This window comes from Python bivittatus, unplaced genomic scaffold, assembly GCF_059951505.1.
Source record: "Python bivittatus isolate LINGU-HERP-01145 unplaced genomic scaffold, Pbiv_v1 ctg000220_np1212, whole genome shotgun sequence".
In the NCBI taxonomy this organism is placed as follows: domain Eukaryota; kingdom Metazoa; phylum Chordata; class Lepidosauria; order Squamata; family Pythonidae; genus Python; species Python bivittatus.
In genome coordinates, this window is record NW_028277048.1 from 12,814,925 (window position 1) to 12,835,072 (window position 20,148).

Sequence of the window (20,148 nt, forward strand, 5' to 3'; positions counted from 1 at the left end):
CCGTGAAATTCTCTCATTCCCAATAGCTCCCTTCTTGATTTTACTAAATCAGCACTTCCAGGTGTCAGATTCAGCCCCATTCACCCTAACAAAATTAAGTGAGTCTTTAAACTAATCAGGAAGAGCTTGGTGGCACCTTTTCCAACTAAAAATTATCAAAAGACATAAACTATCATGAGCTGCATCTAATGAAATGAGCTGCAGCTCACAAAAGTTTGTGCTTTTAATACAATTTTTAGTCAGAAAGGGTGCTACCAGACTCCTCTTGATTTTTTGCCACCATAGACTAACATGGCTCTCTTCTTACAATGACTATAAGCTAATGAACAGGAAAAATATACCTGGCTGATATAAAGTTCTAAAATCTAAATCAGAACCTTAGAAGGGGAGACAGAGCCCCATTTAGACTAATATGGAGGAAGAGAGATTTTTACTATTTAAGAACAAGGAGCAGGGACTCCATTATGCTAATCCACCAAGTGCTAGTTTCATTTTCAGAAGCAGATGTCTTCCTTTGGGTCTCTGTAGGGGATTTTGGCACAGAGGGTTATCCCGGGGTCTTGGCCAGGAAACTGGCTATCAACAACCCCTGCCTTTTGGTCGCCTACCTACCTCTTCTGCATCCTGGGTCTGCAATTTATAGATGAGTTGTCTGTGGCAATCGGGCATATAATCCTGGCAATAACGGGCAGCAGCTGCTGGATCTGGCACAAGCAGTAGCTGTTGGAGATCACCCTGAAGAGGAAGAAGCACAGCAGAACCATTCAGAATCTTTTTAGGAACATATGATATGCCTATGCATTTTCAACCCAAGGCTTTATTATGTTGGAAATTTCATATATAACGTATCTTGCACTCTTTAGCACAACTCGAAAGAAGAAGTGGGATTACAGTATGCCTACCTAAAAAAAATTACACATTTTAGCGGCTGGCTCTTATAGAATATTAACATTAACCCAGATTGTTGTAGTCCAGAGCTTAACTGGTTAGCCTTCCTCTACCATTGTAATGGGCTGTGAGAATAACCCTGGGAGACAGGAGGAAGAGCCGCAGCCTAGACAATGGTCAGACAAGAGCTATCTCAGCCCATAGAAGGAATGGGGAGGGAGAAAGCATCTCAGAAGGGGCCCTCCCTAGTTCTCTGAGTGCTTTGAGACTTGCAAGCTTGCACTTCTCTCCTCCTTTGCCTTTACTTTCCAGTGGGCTGAGATAGCTCTTGTCTGACCATTGCCCTGACTTTGCCTCTTCCTCCTGTCTCCCAGGGTTATTCTCACAGCCCATTACAACCATTTGCTTAAAACTGGATAAACCTCATTGCTAAGTTTTAAATTGTCTGGAAGCCTCATATATCCAAATCAATTTAACTGTGGCCCTGGATGTATCTAACTCTGATTCCACTTATTTGTATGCTGGTGTCATCTCACTCCTTACTTGATTTAATATGGGTGGAACAAACCAGCTGATCTGTTAGTCACTCTGAATTTTGTTGTCTTTTAACCCTGCTCAAGACAGCCAAACACAGATTCATCCTGCCAATTATGAAGTTTGCAAACAACTGTGCAATTCGAAAGCTTGGATATCTGTATATGAACCAAAGTTAGCATGACAAAGAATGTTTAATCAAACTTTTCTGTCCTCTCCCTCTCTTTATGGCTTGGGATCAGAATGCCAACAATAGCCATATTTAATTATTATGGCTGCATATGTACGCAAGCACGCTCTCTGATGCAGCTGAACATGCCCCAGCTCGTCTTGCTCAGCCAGTATGATCCCAGCAGTCCTGGTGGACAGAGAACATTTGCTCCCAATTAATCATCTCCCAAAGTATGGCCAGTGGGCCTACTTCCAGAACAGCCCACAGAACCGCTGCTCCCACCTGCTCATTTGGGATCCACAATTAATCTGCTCCCAGCATTCTTGAGGTGATGGAAAGAAGGAAAATTAAGAAGCAAGATGGAGAGTGGACTTCAGTGAGTCATAGTCCAAGGCATGAGGTCAGGTAGGGACACAGAGGGCTAGATCAAGGCAAATGAAGTCCTGTGGTTAAAAAAGGAAGTCGCAGGGGAAGGAGCAGAGCAGTCAGAATTGGGAAAATGTCCACATTCCCACAATTCAAAAATAAACACAGAGAAACATATATACACACAAGTGAACCCAAACATCTGCATATTCCAACTATGTACACATGCAAGAAAACCAAACACTGAAGAACCACTTGATATATAGGAGACAGAAGCACATGGCAGTCAGGCATTTAATATGGTGCAAAGCTTGCTTTCATTCCTTTAAAAAATACAGTATACTAATGGCTGCATTAGTTATATTAGTTCCTGAGCTCAACTCAAGCATTCACACACTCCTTGCATAGCAGGTCCTGCCTCTGATTCATTCTGCAGGGTCCTCTGTAGTACCTACCCAGCCACTTGCATTCCTGACAGCTGCCCCTTCTGGTTGGTGAAAGCCTCCAAGGAGATGATAAGGAGCTGAGTCAAGACAATATTAATGTGTCCTTGAGAGAGGGAATGTTACTCCCTCCTTGAGAAGTCATTGCCCTGCCCAGATATACTGGACAATTATCAGCCTTTCTCCAACTTTCCCTTTGGGGGGGGGGGAAGGTTGTAGGGAAAATGGTTGGCCTACAGCTGCAGAGGACGCTGGTGGAAACCGATTATTTGGACCTGTTTCAGTCTGGTTTCAACCCTGTTTTCAACATGGACATGGCACTGATTATGTTTAATAGTGATCTCTGGCAGGACCAGGATAGGGGTATTATAACCCTCCTAATCCTGCTTGATCTCTCAGCTGTTTCCAATGCTATCATTCATTATATTGTTTTGAATCATCTCCAACATTTGAAAGTGGGGGACAATGTGTTTCAGTGGTTCTCCTTTAGCCAGTGAAGGTAGTGGGGAGAGATCAAGCCCTAGACCCCTTGTTGGGGGTGTCCCAGGGCTTAACACTCCTCACTGCTATTCAGCATTTACATGAACCTATTGGGCAGGCTCATACAACAGCACAGAGGTGGGTTTCATCGGTATGTTAATGATACCCAATTGTATATCTTGACCCCTGACTGAATAAATGACCCTGTTGAAGTACTGTCCAGGTGCCAGGAGGCTGTCCTGGTCCAGGTGGAAATGAACAAGCTGAGATTCAATCCCTGCAAGAAGGAGTGGCTATGGGTTTGAAGGCTGGCTACTTTCAAGGAGATTCCATAATTAACTCTGAATGGGATTGTATTCCTCCAGGTGGTGTTAGTTTGCAATTTGGGGTTCCTCTTAGATTCACAGTTACTGCTTGAGGTGCAAGTGGCAGCCTTGGCTAAGAGGGCCTTCACTCAGCTCCATCTAGTACAAGAGTTATTACCTTTCCTGGAACAGCAGGCATTGTTTACTGTCATTCTTGCCTTGATCACCTCTTGATCAGACTATTGTAATGCACTCTACATGGGGCTGCCCTTGATGAGCATTTGGAAGCTACAGCTGGATCAAAATGTAGTGGCTCAGGTAGTGATGGGTGCTCCTTGAGGCACCCATGCAATACCTTTACTCCAAGAGCTTCATTGATTGCCAGTTGGCTTCTGGGTGTAATTCAAGTTGCTGGTTGTTATCTTTAAATCTCTTCAAGGTTTGGGGTCTTGGTGTATGTAGACCACCTTCTTCCTGTAAATCTGCTTGCCTAATAAAATCTAGCAGGGTAGGTTCACTATGTGTCCCCTGAAACAGAGACTTTCATTTTGGAAGTCTCCCCCTCCTCTGGAATAGTACTCCACCCACTCTGTGATGGACCCATTCCTCTTTGGCTTTAAGAAGCTGATGAAAACCTGATTGTTCTATCAAGCCAGGGAGTCTGAATTGTTGTAAAACCCTCTTGGTTGGGAGACTGGGTCTCTCTTTCATACTGTTCATATTTTAATCACAATCATTGGTTCCATAGGAATATTGCTAGTTGCTATTTCACATGACTGTGTATTTTTAATCCCAATTATGTATTTGTATCACTCAGAGTCAGCAGTTTGGCGTGGGCTATAAGCCCTCTACATAAATAAAAAATAAATACAACACATTCCCTACATGTATCTCCTTCCCCTCTCTGCACATTTATTCACTGAAAAAAATAATTAATTATAGTAATGTGAATGATGTTAGGTGTTGAGAATTGGGATATTTACAGGAACCTGCAGTGACTTAAATCCTGATCATGGCTTGGGTTGTGCTGGGTTAGGAGCAGAGAGATCTCCCTCACCCATACTGTACACTGAAATGGGAAGGTTAGAAGGACAGAAGAATTAACCCAAAATCTAGTGTTACTTCACACTTTATGCCATTTACTGTTTCCTGCAGCATACAAGTGACTAAAACATGAAGAGTAGATTGTGCCATCAAGTTGGTGTTTCAGTGACCATATAGATCAACCTTCTCCAAGATGATCTGTCTCCAACCTGGCCAGTCAGCTCTTCCAATGGTACATCCATTGCTGGTGTAATTGCCATCCACCTTGCTGTTAGTCCAACTCTTTTTCTCTTTCCTTCCATCTTTCTCAGCATTATAGACTTCTCAAGAGAGCTAGTTCTTCACATAATGTGTCCAAAATATGATAATTTGAGCCTAGTCATTTGTACCTCAAGGACTCTGAATCAATTTGTTCTATGATCCATTTGTTTGGCTCCTTGGTTATCCATGGTACTCTTTCTCAGGAGTCTTCTCCAATACCAATGTTCAAAAGCATTAATTACTCTTTCTATCCTGCTTCTCCAAAGTCCAACTTTTTGTTTCCAGAGTGTCAGATGAAACATGCAAGTGCAGGAAGAACTGAATTCTTTTATAAACGATCATTGTTCTGCCAAATTCAGTCATAGTTAGGTGAACGGACCTTGTGAAAACTCTCTTCCATTCTTCCAGTTCTGTGAAATATATGTGTATGCTGCAGTCTTGTTTATTGTGGTAAGATTGGTTTTAGTGTGGTAAAGTGTAAACTTAAATGTGTGGACGGCAGATATGCATCTTTAAATAATCAATGGACTATAACTAAATTTGGCAGAACAATGATAGTTTATAAAAGTATTCAGTTCTTCCTGCACTTGCATGTTTCATCTTGAATCCCACATCCACTAGTACCCAATTCTTCTGAAGGATTAGATGCATGTTTTTTGCTGGAAGTAGTAGAAAGAATTACAAGATAGAAAAGCACTATGGAAAAAGACCTATAGCCTAGCTTGGGAACATTCCTCTGGATTCCACCCCACCTGTCCCCTGCTCAACTGCAGAGAGCTCTGCCACCATCTTCATTACAAAAGGGAGCTGCTCCTCAGCACCCCCACACTGCTAAGCTGACATTTCCAAGCATTCCCTCAGTCACTGCCCAAATCACCAGAGGCAGATGGCCCTAAGCCAAGGTTTTCCAAGCATTACAACAAGAAGTGCTTGTTCTTGGCCACCCCCAAGCCAACAGCCTAGACGCCCTCAAAAATCTTGTGCCCTCTGACATTTTATGCCTGGAGAAAGAATGTGCTGGGCAGGGCAGGGGGTGGGATGAGGCTCTTCTCTGCTTCTAGGACTGTTGAAACTAATGGTGTCCTTTGCAGACTAGAAATCCCTGAGTGAGAAATCTAATCCCAGTTAAAAGAAGGACATGCTTATTCTGGAATGCTGCTAATATACAGAATCTTCTCTGCCTTTTTCTTCTTCTATCCTTTCCTTGGTTTCTGTTTCTTGACCCTTTTTCTTTAGCGATATTGTCCTTTGAGTTCCCTGTTCTGTAGGTTATTTATCTTTTGTGATTTTTTTCTAATCACCACTCTGTCCTTAATCCAAACTGTCAAGATTCCCCTCCTTCACAGATACTTAACTGAAAGCCTTCCAACAGCTTCGTCTCTTGGGGAGTTGAAGATGATTGTGACTACTATCTATGGTGTATGCTATCTATGAGCTAATCTTCTTACCACAAAAGAGTTAATTGGTCCCAAATCTCAGCACTGTCCTTTTGGAAGCCCCCTCCCCAACGATTCCCACGTCTGCTGGTCCTGCCTGCCACAAAGTGGGGTCTATTTCCATAAGAAAGGCCTCCACATAAATCTGCCAGCCAGTATAGGCATACAAAGGCAGACTCTGCTGAGCGTTCTCAACCACACAGGCAGGAGGTGCTGGAGACGGAAGACTGGAAGCAGATGGGAAGATGGTAGAGTGCAGAAGTCACTGACTTTCCATGCTTGGAAATCAATTTGTTTTTCTCAAGGTAGCAGAGCAGGGGTAGAGCAGAAAAGGGAATTCGGTGAGCCTTTGTAGCTCTACAAAATATATGCTGGCGCAATTTGTCAATCCAAGACCCCTGGCAGCCTCCTGTAACCTTGCCAGGCACAGTGAAAGAGATGGCACAACTGGCATGGAAGGAGAAAGATTAGGAATCAGGAGATGCTAAGGGTGGTTCCATGAAAAGGAGAGGTGGGGGACTTGTACTCTAACAACATTAGAGTTGGGGAGAAAAGTTGAATAAGTTAGTTTTTCTTTAGAGTGGGAGAAATGATTTGAGGTTTTTGAATAATGTTTCCTACCTCAAAAATGTCTTCATCTGGTCGACGTGCCCCAAGCAAGGTGACCCCATCAACACTGACAACTGGCTGCATGCTTCGCTTCAGGGGTAGCGTTACAGCATCTTCACAGTCAATGCTCAAAGATACACTCTCACCTTTCACACTTAAAGCAATACGATGCCATCTGCCAAAAGACAGTAGAGTTAAGCAGCTTAGTGGGACAAAGAAGGTGTCAGCATGGGGACTCCAGACGTAGGTCCAGATGAGCTGATTATTGTGCAATCATTCTGCCTTATTCACAAAAGTTTGTATCTTCCATTTGTAACCCTCCCAAGATCTTTTCTATTTTCTTACCTCATTCATTCATTCATTCATTCATTCATTCATTCATTCATTCATTCACTCACTCACTCACTCACTCACTCACTCACTCACACATATTATGGAAGAGAAGACAATAGCTGCAGAATGCCTTTCCATTAATAGTGCAATAAGCCTTCCATTTGGAAACATCCCAGATAAAGCTACCTTTCATCTAGCAGCAGAGTGGGTTTTGCTGACATGCTAAACTGCCAAATATGTTTTATAAGTCCCACCCTTTCCCTTTATGTGAATCACTATATCATGAAAAACCAAGGATCAGCACTGCAGTGTCTTTGGACAACGCAGAATACATGAACCCACCTCCCATTTAAACTTTTAAAAAGTGGCTGAAATCTCATGACCAAAAGTCACAAAATTTTACTTTTCCCAATCGAACTTGGTAGTTTTAGATAATGTTTGTTTATAATATTTTTTTCCCTACAACATGTTTTAGATAGCAACTGAAAGTGGGACCAAGGGTTGAGGTCAACCACAGATCTGGTCACTAAAAGGAAAAGATAACAGCTGTAAAAGAAAGAGCCAGTCATTAATCTCTTCTGCAACTTTTAGAAGGTCTTAGTTAATTTATTCTCACAACTGCCCCATGTCTGGGTTGAGAGTTGGATGGGGAAAAGAATCGGCTAAGGCTACCCAATACAATTCATGCCTGAGGGGGGTTTTGAACAAAACTCTAAAGACATAAATCAACTCCAATATTCTATGCCAACCTTCCCCTACCTATATTCTCCAGCTGTGTAAGGCTACAATCCTCATGTTGACTGAGGATTAGGGAAATTTTGCTCCAACATATCTAGAGGGTGCCAGGTTGAAGAGAGCTGTTCTGGGCATTATATTACAGACACTGAAAGAATTTTTTTAAAGACGTACTGGTAGTATTTAATTTTCTTCTAGTGCTTTGATCATCAAGAAAATGTATTTAACAGTGACATCAGTTGGATAAACATTGATGCATATAAGAAGGGGGAAATTATGTTTTTGTCACACAATTTTAGTTCTATTAAAATATCAAAGATACTATAGACTTAGCTTGGTTTAGTAGTTACTCTTTTTTTTAACTACCCAAGAAGTTGTACTTTAGTAGCTTCTGCAAACCACAAGTGTCTAGATTTTGGGATCTTTAAGCCTGGGTTTAAAATCAAGAGTGTTGATTTGTGTGTGTGTGTGTATAAAAATATTACCTACTCTCAATCTGCCACAACAAAGGAAAAAGAAGAACCTGGGATGTATCCCTTTAAAGACCACTGCAAAAGTAATCCTATGAAAAATCACACTGAAACTAAATAAGATTTCAGTCTTATCCACATTTATGTGATAAGATAACAATTTCTAACAGCTTCCTCCTATTTTTCCCATCCCAATATCCCAACTCACTTGCCATCAGCCAAGTTGACTCTGTGAAAGTGAGGATAGTCCTCAGGCACTGGGAAACCCAGCTGGTCTTCATAGAGGAAGACGGGGGAACGTCCAATCTCTACGCCAAGCTGTTGCACACCCTGCACATCATACAGGGAAAACAAAAAAGACTGGCTGCCTTTGAGCGCTCTCGCTGTGGCTAATATGGAAAAGTCCACTGGGAAGTGGCCATCTGTAAGAGGAGGAGATAATGCATCCTGAGAAATCAACAGAGCCAGGAACCAAACAAGCGCCTCAACCCATCCCCAAATGGCTCTCACTTTTCACCACCTTGAGGGCTCTACACACATTTCCTAGAAGTCCCGCATCCCTGAAGTATTTAGTCATAAGTGCAGAATTCAAAAACTTTAAAGGTATTCCTATCTAATGGCAAGCCAGTCCCAGCTTCCCACAGCTTCCCACATACACTGCATGAATTTGCATTCAGCCTTTTACAATTCTAGAAAGCACGTTCTAGAATACATCTGCACTTTGAGAAATCGTTTTGAACACATGCAAGTGATGAGGCCCTCGGATACATATGTCAACCCGCCTTGGGGTTTGGCTAACTATGGAGATCCACATAGACAGATTGCTTTGCATTACCAGGAAAGAGCTGCCTGGTGGGGGTGATGAAATGAGTCTGGTTCTCCAGGCGGAAGGCCAGGTCAGTTTCCTCCGATCCATTCCTCTGGGTGCAGATCCCAGCGGCGATGGTGACCCCGTTCTTGCCCTCCTGCACACCAAACGCCTGGAGTACATCCACAAGGCCATCTGGAAGGGAAGCGCAGGACACAGTCCATCCCAGCCTCACAGCAAAGAAAATAAGGATGGCTCATGCTTTCCAGCTCACTGGTTTTCCCTCCTTGCAAAGCCCGTCTCACCCAAGGCAACAAGAAGATGTGCTTAGGAAATAATGGGAAACCCATCTCAAATCCCTTTCAGCTCTAATACAACTACGGTCTCTCAACTCTATTCAGATGCAGTTGAACACAAACTCTCTGAGCAAAGAAAGAGATAGTGAAAGGAAAATTGCAAGGGGTACCCAAAGAGAGATGATTATTTATATAAAGCAAAAGCATGTTGCTTTTATATATAACTTCTTTGTATGCTTTATCCTGTTTCCCCAAGCAGTGATATTTAGTGCAGTCTTTCCAGGGCAGAAGATGGCAGTGAAGCATATCCTGAAATAATGTATATTTATTTGCTGAATGTGAAGCCTCTGACATAGTTTATATTTATTTGCTCAGGTGGAGACATTCAAGGGGAGTCAAATCAAGAACATAGGAAGGCAGGATCTGCAGCAAAGCTACATCAACACCTTGACTAGATGTTGAAGCACCATTCAAAATGGATATTCAATGATAATTATAGATCATAAAACCCTATCAACAGCCAGATCTGTTTGAAAAGTTTAACGAGACAACCATTTCTTTGCTTTGAAAGGCAAAGCTATCATAGCCTCACATGAATTCTTCCAAAATCCTTGTTTGCTGCAAAAAAAGGGGTTGGTGTCTTGTGTGGGCTCAGCTCAGGGCGTATAAGTTTGCCAGGTATGGAGGGAAATGTATCTGGTCCCTAAAATATGCCACATGCCTTCAATTTCCAGGAAATGGAAACTGAATTATGCCATTTAAAACTCAAACTGTCACCATCGCTTCCTTTTATTTTATGATCAATAATCATTACTAGAACTGTAGGCACACCTTAAAATATACATTGAATGGATGGGGGAAAGATCACCACATCTCCTTCCTGACTTTCCAGCAGGATACTTTTTAAAGGTGCGCTAAGCCCTTGAATGAGTTCAGTACTTCTCTAATAACCTCCCAAACCCAGGTATTTTTGAACCCTGAAACATTAACTCTCTCATCTGAGTGGCAACGCTATCCAGCTCTCTCTCGCCTTGGGAACGCAAGACTTCCATCCTTGGCAAGACAAGGCTGATGAACAGCAGCTTGCACTCTGGCCTGATCCAGCGAATGACAGCACGTTGGGTGAAGCCAATCCCACCCTAGGCTTCATCATCTTATTTTGCCAAGTTAATTCCTTCAAGCGTTGGCTGTGGCCCCAATCTGTAGGCATCTCCAGCACTGACAGCAGCTGCAGGGTATAAAACAACATACTGCTAGCCTAAGCACCTTCCCAACCAGCATTCTTGGCCCTGCCCCGCCCCACCCCACCCCCCATTTTGCCTGATCTATATGGCTGCCCCACTGCAGATGTAAAATGAAAGGAATGTTAAGTAAAGCACAGCTAAATAAGTCTCCTCCAATACTTCATTTCTAGGTGCCCAGGTAAGCACATTTAATTGAATAGCAAACATCTTTTAGGGATGCAACTTAAGGGTTTCTAAACTGGAAGAACTCCAAGCACCTGCTTTTCATTGTACCAAATATTTTTCTATTACATGTATTTTAAAGCATCCGTTGTCATTAAGTATGCTGGCTTGGACTGCTGGCAGTTGAAACTCAGCTAAATGTGGATGACCAGAGGCTTCCCAATTCTAATGAAAGATTAGAAAGCTAAGCTTCCTACAGCCACATACTCCAAATAATTAGGAGCTTGTTAATGGGCAGGCTTAGAACAGTGTTTCTTCAGACCCTCATTCAGTTAGTAAAAACATCCCGTGCTATATATTAAATATTACTAACAAACGGAGACCAGAAAGTTTCAGTGCCTATTTCTACACAGCATGGATAGAGAATCTTTAAGAGCTGACGGCAACATTTGGAATTTTGGGATAATGTTCTGGGCAGTCTCACTACATGCTAGTAATTGAGGATTTGATCATTCATAGAGAGGCTGCCAGGATGGATGTGACCAGTTAGAGAAACCCATTTACCAAAAGACAAACCTGTGAGGTCTCCATGATCTCATCTAACAACCCAAATGCTCTTATCATTGCTGCCACGGCTACTTCTCCTCCTTCTTCCTGAACCACAAAACTTCAACCGCCCATCATTTCTTAAAAATTTATTTCTAAGAATCCCAATAGGGCTGAAGGCTGGTGCTTTGCTTTGATGCTTGCTAACTCCCCCCCCTTTTTTTTTTAATTAAAAGGACCTAAAATTGAAGTCAGATGGAGCAGGGAGCCTATTGGGCACCAAGAGAGTGATCTGCAGGCACATTCTTGCCATAGGCATCATGTTGTCTACCCTGGTACATTCAGAAGTCATACCATTTGTTCACCCATATATATGCAAAAAAGGATTCTTCTGCATTTGTCTTATATACTCCTCCACCAATAAGATCCAAGAAAAACTATTATCCAGTGATGAGCAAAGCAAGTTACCTGTTGTTTCCTGCTTCTTTCTCTTTCCATATATAAGAAATGCCAAGGATGCTCTTACTCTCTGTCTGACTTTGGGTGAAAAATCCTTTCCTTTCTTAGAAGATGGATGACGCTGTATCAACAAATGAGGATTCTCCATCAAAAGTATTTCCCTTTCCCTATGTGATAGAATACTTCAGCAAACTTGGGGCCTTAAATCAATTGTCATCTTCCAGATACAAAGCATTTTGCATGATCATCCTCACATTGGGTTACTCATGCAGAATTTAAAATCAGCTCTACCATCTAACAAAGAGTGAAGGGGCACCATGCTTGTGGATGACTATGTTGAAATTATATTTTGTTGTGGTGATTGAGACACCAGGCTAGAAACAGGGAGACTGTGAGTTCTAGTCCCAGTTTAGGCACAAAGCCAGCTGGGTGACCTTGGGCCAGTCCCTCTCTCACAGCCCTATGTAGAGGCAAAGGCAAACTACTTCTGAAATCTTGCCAAGAAAACTGCAGGGACCTGTCTAGGAAGTCACCAGGAATCAACACTGACTCAAAGGCGTGCGCACGCGTACACACACACACACACACACACAAATTGGGATTTATTCTTAGATAAGTGTATACAGCACCTATCCTCAATCTAGTGCCCTTCAACAAGCTAACAGCCAACACATTGGGAAACTGAAATTTAAGGAACGCTAGTTAGAATAGGATTGTCAGTAAACATAACAAAACACCTTCCCTCTTTCATGTACATATATGCAGGTGCATTTTTAAAGAAATCCACTGGTACCAAATGTGTTTTTAAAAGTTCCTGCACTCACACATTGGGTGATGGAATTCATATAAACCATGGAGCTGCTGGGGAACGATTAGGTTACTGTCCTCCACTCTGCACTCAGTGATCTCAGCCTGGATCAAGCCACCATGCACTTCTCCTAGTGTAAATACATACAGAAGGGCTTCTACATGCTATACATTTCATATGCTGTGTACTTGGCCCCTCAGTGTGCTTAAAAAGAGCAATCAACAGCAGTTTGTTAGGGAAACATGGAGTCCCAATATTTCCCACTTCCCAGAATTAGGTCTGGAGGATAACTGCTTGTAGCCATTTTGTTTTACTTGAAGAATTTCAGTCAAAACCTTTTTCTTAAATGTTTGACCTCTAATTGTAGCATGTACTCAGGACCTAACTGAAGCAGAGCAGAAGACATCACACACTCATCACTGCCACCTTTGAGAATACTGGGAAAGAACCTGCAGCAAGTTCTCCCCCTCCATGCCTGGCAAAGTTGGAACATGTCTTGATTCATGGTAGAAGGTGGGGGGCGGGGGGGGGGAGGGGAGAGATGAAAGCTTTTTAACCTTTGCAAGGAATGGAAAGGGAGGGAGGGAGTAAAGTCACAGTGGCTGTCTAGCAGACCACACTATGTAGCTGTCGTCCAGTCTTTTCCAGTAAATTCTTTCTGGTCCCAAAAGAGATGGGAATATAGAATTATTGTCCTCAGAAAAGTTCCATCTCTGTTCCATCTCTCATGCTTTTTTAACCTCGTTCTATAATCTATTTCCGGCTGAAGATGGTCCCACTGGACTTATGATCTCCTTCCCCATCCCCATGCCTTGGTCCAAGCAAAGCATTCAATAGCATTTCCATGTTACCTTCTCATCAGCCACATGCTCATCATTCAAATGCTGGGATGGCAGCTGAGCATGGCATATAGAAGAGGCTCTTCTTTTTTTTTTTTTCTGTTATCACCTTGTGCACAAAACTGCAGAATTGCTTGGCAAACATGAAGTGAAGAATGGAGCTTCTGCCAGCAGTCCTTCAAAAAATGTTACCAATTGCCCGTTATTCTCTTTAGGAAGCAGGAGCAACAAACCAGGAAGACATCAGTGAATGGTTATCATCAACGTACAGCACAATTTAAAATACTGTCACTGTTAAATGTGAAAAATCAATACAAAATCCCATTCTGCATGATAAGGAGTACTGGATTTGCACGTGCAACAGAATGGGCTAGTATAGCAGACTACATGTGATGATCTGTTCTGCACATAACTGCATTTCAGATTGCATGTGGAGGATACCATTTGGAATTCTTTTCCATAGGTTTTGTGTTCATGCCCCACAAAGGTTCTTGTTCAGATTTCTCCCTCCCATATGAGTCTCCTCTCTACAGCAATAGGTGTAGATGCAGCCTTATCCTAAGCCCATTGAGAGGTGAATGGGCAGCATTGCAACTCTGAATTCCTAGATGAAGGCAGCTGGGGGAAATGAGCACTTACCCTTGCTTTTAGGAACAGAATCTTTAATTCCATGGGTTTTGTTTACTAAAAGAATAAATGATTGCATCTCTAACATGCAGGATATCTCTGCCAAAATACAGTGAACGGTTAAATTATTTTATGCAGGCTTTCATTCCAAAATAATTGATTTCTTGCTTCCCCCCACCATCCTTACCAAATGTTTACATGCCAATAAAACTGATGGCTGCATCTTGCCCTATTTCTGGATGGTCATTCATCAGCTGTAACCTACAAGACTTGAAGTTTCAGGTATGTCCTGTGAATTGCTGATTGCTCATAGATTGATGAGTGTTTCCTGCAGACTGTAGAAGAGATCTAAACAACCAATTTTCACACAGCAAATAACAAAGTGAACTAACAGGAATTTGATAATGAAGAAGAAAAAGAGAATATGGCTGCAAAATATACCTTTACTGAAGAATAAGTCAAGGGCTAAACTGTGACGGACCTAATATTGCATGAGATTAAACTGCTGTTTCTCTCAGACCTTTGAGGGAGGCTAAGTCAAGAAACAGACACTGCAGGAATTCCAGGAATACTACTTTATTGTTCTAGGGAGAGTAAGAGAATGTTGAAAGCCTGTCCAAGTTTGTTCCATCTTATACTAAACAAATTCAAGGTGGAGTTATTTTGAGTTTCCTTCTCACTCTTGCTTCAATCTCCGGTCTGTGTAATTGCTTCTCCGAATTCCTCCTTAACAGCTTGTTTCTTCCTTTCCCCCTTAAAGGAGTTCCATTTAGCAGCATAACCTTTTTGGAAAGCTTCTGCTCTACTTCAATCCAGGAGGTTTATAGAATTAAATTCTCCATGCTGTAAGCTGGAGTGAAACAAACTCTGGATGGAAGTCTTGGTGCTGATGGTTGGAGAGGAGGCTATGTCAGCTAGGGAGAGGATTCCTGATAGATGTGATGGAGCAACAGAGCAAACCACAGCTGCTCAGTCCAGCAAGATGTGATGACAATGCACTTGGCTGAATTCCTGTTGATCTTTGCTATGACTTCAGTTAACAGGATAATGAACAGAACAATATTGACTCCTAGAAAAAAGGAAGATACTGTTGGGAGATTGGGAGTCTAGGCGACCCCTACTACAAACAATTAAGCATTGCCTTTGTCCCATGATGCAGACAGATTGACCCTGGGGTTGCTTAAGTGGGATTTGAAGATTGTCATCATCAATTGTAATGGGCTGTGAGAATAATCTTGGGAGACAGAAGGAAGAACCACAGCCAAGGTAAGGATCAGACAAGAGATATCTCAGCCCACAGAAGGAATGGGGGCAGAGAACGTGTCTCAGAAGGGACCCTCCCTAGTTCTCTGGAAAGTAAAGGCAAGGAAGGGGAGAAGTGCTTTCAGACTTGCAAGATTCTGTTACTATAACCTTACAATAAAGGTATTATTTGTAGTCACGGTTTTGGTTTCTTGTCTGGACTACCTTGAAGGGCTGACATCAACAGATGCAGTTTCTGTTCATGGAGGGCCTTTCTAGTATGGCTGAGCTGACAGAAGATGTTGCAACTTCCTGGAAAAGGGATTGCCAGGATGAAGATAGACACATTAATGCCATTTCTGCAATGGAAATCTGATGCATAAAAGGAGTGGGCTTTTTTACCTTGTTTGTTTATATACTAGGCTATTATGGAATTGCCCAATATAACTTGGACAGTGGTCAGAGAGATAATCTCAAAAGGTTTGTGGTGACTTCCAGCTGAGAGACTCATGGCTGGACCAACCACTCTAGATGCAGGAAGTTCAGAGGCAAGCCCCCTGGACATGGCTTAATTTGGGAGGGAGACATCAAGGAACATCTCTGGGGAGATTGTATGAAATCCACTACCAATAGATGGGCTACTAGATGCAGGGCTGTAGAGGAATTTAGCTCTGGCCTTGCTCAGCCTTTGAAAAGCTGAAAGTATGGGAAAGAGACTCTGAACAGCCCTGCCTTGGCCTTGTACCCTTTCAAATGGGGCAGTGAAGGTTTTGGACAGGCTTTCAAGATTCTGTTAATATACCCCACAACAATAAAGTAGCAATTTTGAAATCCTTGTGGTGTCTGTTTCATGACCTGGTCTAACTTGATGGGTGGACAAGGGTGAATGAAGAGAAAGAGCTGGCTTGTATTTGCACCTGAAAAGCATACTGGAGGTACCACATCTGTAGCTGTTCCAGCAATGCTAGTACTTGAAAAACAAGGCCCTTCAGGACATAATGCCAAAGGCTAAAGCCTTGTGACTAGAAGACAAAGTGCCCTGATAAATGATTCTATGGAGTTCTGAAAAAGTGGACTATTATATTAATTAATTACATCTATGCTACCATTGTGGCAGTCACAAACAAACAGGTGAGAGCCCTGCCTAGTCACAAGTACACATTGATGGGAAAACCTGTCAAATAATTCTGGAAGCTCTAGAAAATTCTGAAATTCTAAACTCTACATGGAAGCATGTGTCTGATTCACAGAGGTAACAATGAAGAAACATGTATTTGCTGAACCCCAACAAGCTTTATCAAGAAGCTTTAAGCTGAATCCTTGAGTACTGGAGATGCAAACCCTGAACTAAGGATGTTGAATAAAGATTTGTGCACTGTAGAAAGAAGTGTGTGGTTCCCTAATGGAGCCTATTATTCTACTTAATGAAAAATCAGGAAGAACATTAGCTCATAAAATTCATGGCTTTCATTGTGAAAACACAAATACTCGAAATATGGGAAATAAACAAGATGAGCTTAAACTCTTTATTGATCAGAGATAAATCTGAAAACACCCTGAAAACAATGTGGTAATTACCAGAATTTGTGCAGATTTGTTAAGAACACGTCTTGCCAGACTAAACTCATTATTTTACTGGATAACTCCATTAAGACAAAATATATCTTTATTTCAGCAAGCATTTGACAAAGTACCCCATGACTTCTTGATCCGCAAGCTACCTAGCTATTGTGCCTTTGAGCTCATACTGAAGTAACTGTTTTGAAAATCTTATTCAGAGAGTGCTCATCAACAATGTTGACTCATCCAGTTAAGATGAAGTATCAGATAAGATGCCATAAGATTCAGCCCTGGGCCCCCTGTACTTTTCAATGCTTTTATTAATGCTTTGGATGAAAAAGTAGAAGGAATCTGCAGATATCACAACAGTAGATGAGATACCTAATATCCTAAAAAATAGAAATAAAAATCAAAATGACCATGCTATATTAACAGAAGTGGGCTGAAAATAGTGAAATTTAATAGACACAAAAGCAAAGTTGTTCACTTAAGAAACAGAGATTAAGTGTGTAGGTAGCTTGGCAGTAGTATTTCTGAAAACAATTTTGGAATAATAGTTGACTGTAAACTGAATTATGAATCTGCGGTGTGATATGGCTGGAAAAAAGGAAATTTAGTTTTAGGCTGCATCGACCAAAGTATAGTTTCTAAAACACGGGAAATCATTGTTCCTTTTCACTCTGGATTGGTTAAGTCTCACCTTAAGAGCTGTGTCCAGTTTGGATTCCAGTATTAAATAGGGAGTTGGGTTTGATGGCCTAAATGGCCCTTCTAACTCTCTGATTCTGTTATTCTAAATTTGGTCCACAGAAGGCAGTGGAGAAAAGGAAGCCAGGGAAGGTATGCACAAAAAATTGTACTACTGTAGCCGCTGCCTCCTTGGGTAACATGACCAGTATATGTCAATTGATCCTGGCAACCTGGCATGAGCGAAACCATCTGTTTCTTCAGCTTTGAGGGTATAGAAACCATTACCCAGGGGACTGTGTATGAAGCATACATGCAGAAGGAAGTTTGGGGGCAAGGGAGGGTTCAAACAAAACAAACACATGAAAAAATTGAAAGAATGACAGTGTTGATGTTTCTAACCAAAATTTGACTAGGCGGATACATTTCCCACAGAAATCCACTGCTTGAGCCAGCAAAGTGGAATCAACATGGAATTCTGCCTGTATCTTTCATGCATGCCAAATTAATCCTTAATGTGGTTTGACTCTGCTAATGGGAAAATAAATGAAGATAGAGGTGTTGCGTGCCAGTATTCCAAGCACAGAGAGGTGAAGAGGATTTATTTTCCATCTGAACAAGAGCTGTACGTTTCACATCAGACACTAAAGAGGAGCAAATCTAACAGGAAAGGTTAGTCTTCCAGCTGTTCAGGAGTATATGTTCACAGAAGCAACATGTCATGAAAGAAAAGTGTTCATAGATTCTGGTGGCAAAAACATCTTCAATCTTAAAAGCACTTTTTTAAAAAAATTTCTCAGATCGAGGATGATGTCATATTAAAGATGTAAAGATGTAAATATTGATGATGATGATGTCATATGATGATGTCATATTAAATATGATGATGTCATATTAAAGATGTAAAGATGTAAAATTAAAATCGGGTGCCCAGATTGCACCATTTCTCATCCGGGCGCACACTGAAAGACTGAGAAATTATTACATGTGAGGGAAAAAATATACATATAAAAGAAATAACATACCAGAAAAAGCTGCCATTTAAATAAGGCTAGTTCAGAGATGACTGGTGGGAAATTGAAACCACAAATACCAGGTTGTTTTCATCCTGAATAGACTGCGCATGCTTTTTGAGAATGTTTGGAATCCTAAACTTAAAAAAAAACAAAACTCTAATTCTAGAACACAGAAAGAAAAAAAGAAACTGCTGTTGTAATTACTGCATATTAGACAGATGGACATCAACTTATCTTTGGAGAAAAATATTGCAGAAATGTGCACTTCTGTGTGTTCTTTAATGGCTGAATCTGGCAAGGTAACAACCAGCTGTTCCCAGGCTAGAGAAGATAGTTACCCAAGTATGTCTGAGCTGCCTAAGACTACCAAGATAATTACTTGGAAACCATTAATTTGGAAATGTGGGAGGAAAAAATCTCAATATTAACTCTGGAGCACAGACCTCTATAAAGGGTTGAACGTCTTTGCACTGCAGCGGGTAAAACATTTGTGTGCCTATAGCTTCATTCTTGCTGTGATAAGAGCTTACTTTTACAGAGTTGTGTCTGAGCGCTGTCCGCCAAGTTAAGCCAATTGCAGAATAAGGGTTAAATGTGTGAAGAGCTGAGATGTCCTGCTGTGTCCTGCTGTGAAGCCTGACAGATTGAGAGCTTGGGGAAGCAGGCTTTTAGAGAACTGGAACAATAGTCAGTATTTGAAGGGCAGACATTAGGAAGCCTTTGACATGGACTCTGTTGCTGAAAGAATACTAAATAAACATACAACTGTGTGGCCTTCCCTCTGACCTCCATCCATTCAGCTTCCATCTCCATCAGGAAGTTAGCTGTGTACGTGTAAATCAATGCACAGATGGCACACTTGGTACCCTGTGTGTGTTCATGTGTACATATCAAGATACTTGTACATGGAAGTCAAGTATAAAACCAGTAGATGCAATCAGCACACACTGGACCAACTCACTGTTACACACATATACATGCAAGCAGTTCTGCATACAGATCGTACACAGTTTGAACATCTCTACAAGGAAGTAAAGATCCACCCAAGGACATATCCATTCACAGCACTTGCAACCCATTGCAATCAGGCTGGACTGATCAAACAGGGGACACGTGCTGTAATTATTGCTCTTCTGCAACCACCCATCCACTGATTAGTAAGCTAACAGTCTAACATGGGGCGGTGTGTGTGTGTAAGATGCTTTAAAGCCCTTCATGGCTTAGGACCAGGTTATCTGAGGGACCGTCTTCTCCCAGTTGTTTGTACCCATCCAATCTGGTCCGGTAGGATGGGCATCCTCCAGGTCCGATTAGCCAAGGAATGTCACCTGGCAAGGTCCAGGAGATGTGCCTTTTCTGCTGCAGCACCTGCCCTCTGGAACATCCTCCCTCCTGAAATTAGGATGGCCCCAACCCTGTTGGCCTTTTGGAAGGCCTTCAAGACCTGGCAATGCGCCTGGGCCTGGGGTCCCGAGTGTGTGAAGGGCCCCGTTTCCTGGTTACGTTGACATTGACGGATTATAATATCTCTTGGCTGCTATTTGTATTTAATTTCTTTTTTGTATTATGTTTTAGCTGTTTAATTGTTTTTATGATTGTTCACCCCCCAGAGTCACTGGTTTGAGATGGGTGGCTATACAAATTAAACAAACAAACAAACATATATCTCTCTGTATTGTATCCAAAAATTTGCTAAAGAACAATGTGATGAGCATCTTCCTTTCCTCTTTTCCTACATGTCATTGGCCATTGCACCTACCCTTGACACTGGATGCTTT

General features: G+C 41.8%; 1 protein-coding gene across 3 annotated transcripts in view; it reads right to left on the reverse strand.

The window, feature by feature from the left end:
* The window catches only part of COL5A3 (collagen type V alpha 3 chain), a 116,649-nt gene that overhangs the window by 82,098 nt on the left and 14,403 nt on the right, over positions 1-20,148 (reverse strand). For all 3 annotated transcript variants that reach the window (XM_088137909.1, XM_088137910.1, XM_088137912.1), the window contains exons 2-5: positions 8,912-9,079; positions 8,285-8,498; positions 6,551-6,713; positions 613-735 (exon numbers count right to left, since the gene is read on the reverse strand). In XM_088137909.1, coding sequence (XP_087994035.1) covers positions 613-735; positions 6,551-6,713; positions 8,285-8,498; positions 8,912-9,079 — 668 coding nt within the window. The remainder of the gene's footprint in view (positions 1-612; positions 736-6,550; positions 6,714-8,284; positions 8,499-8,911; positions 9,080-20,148) is intronic.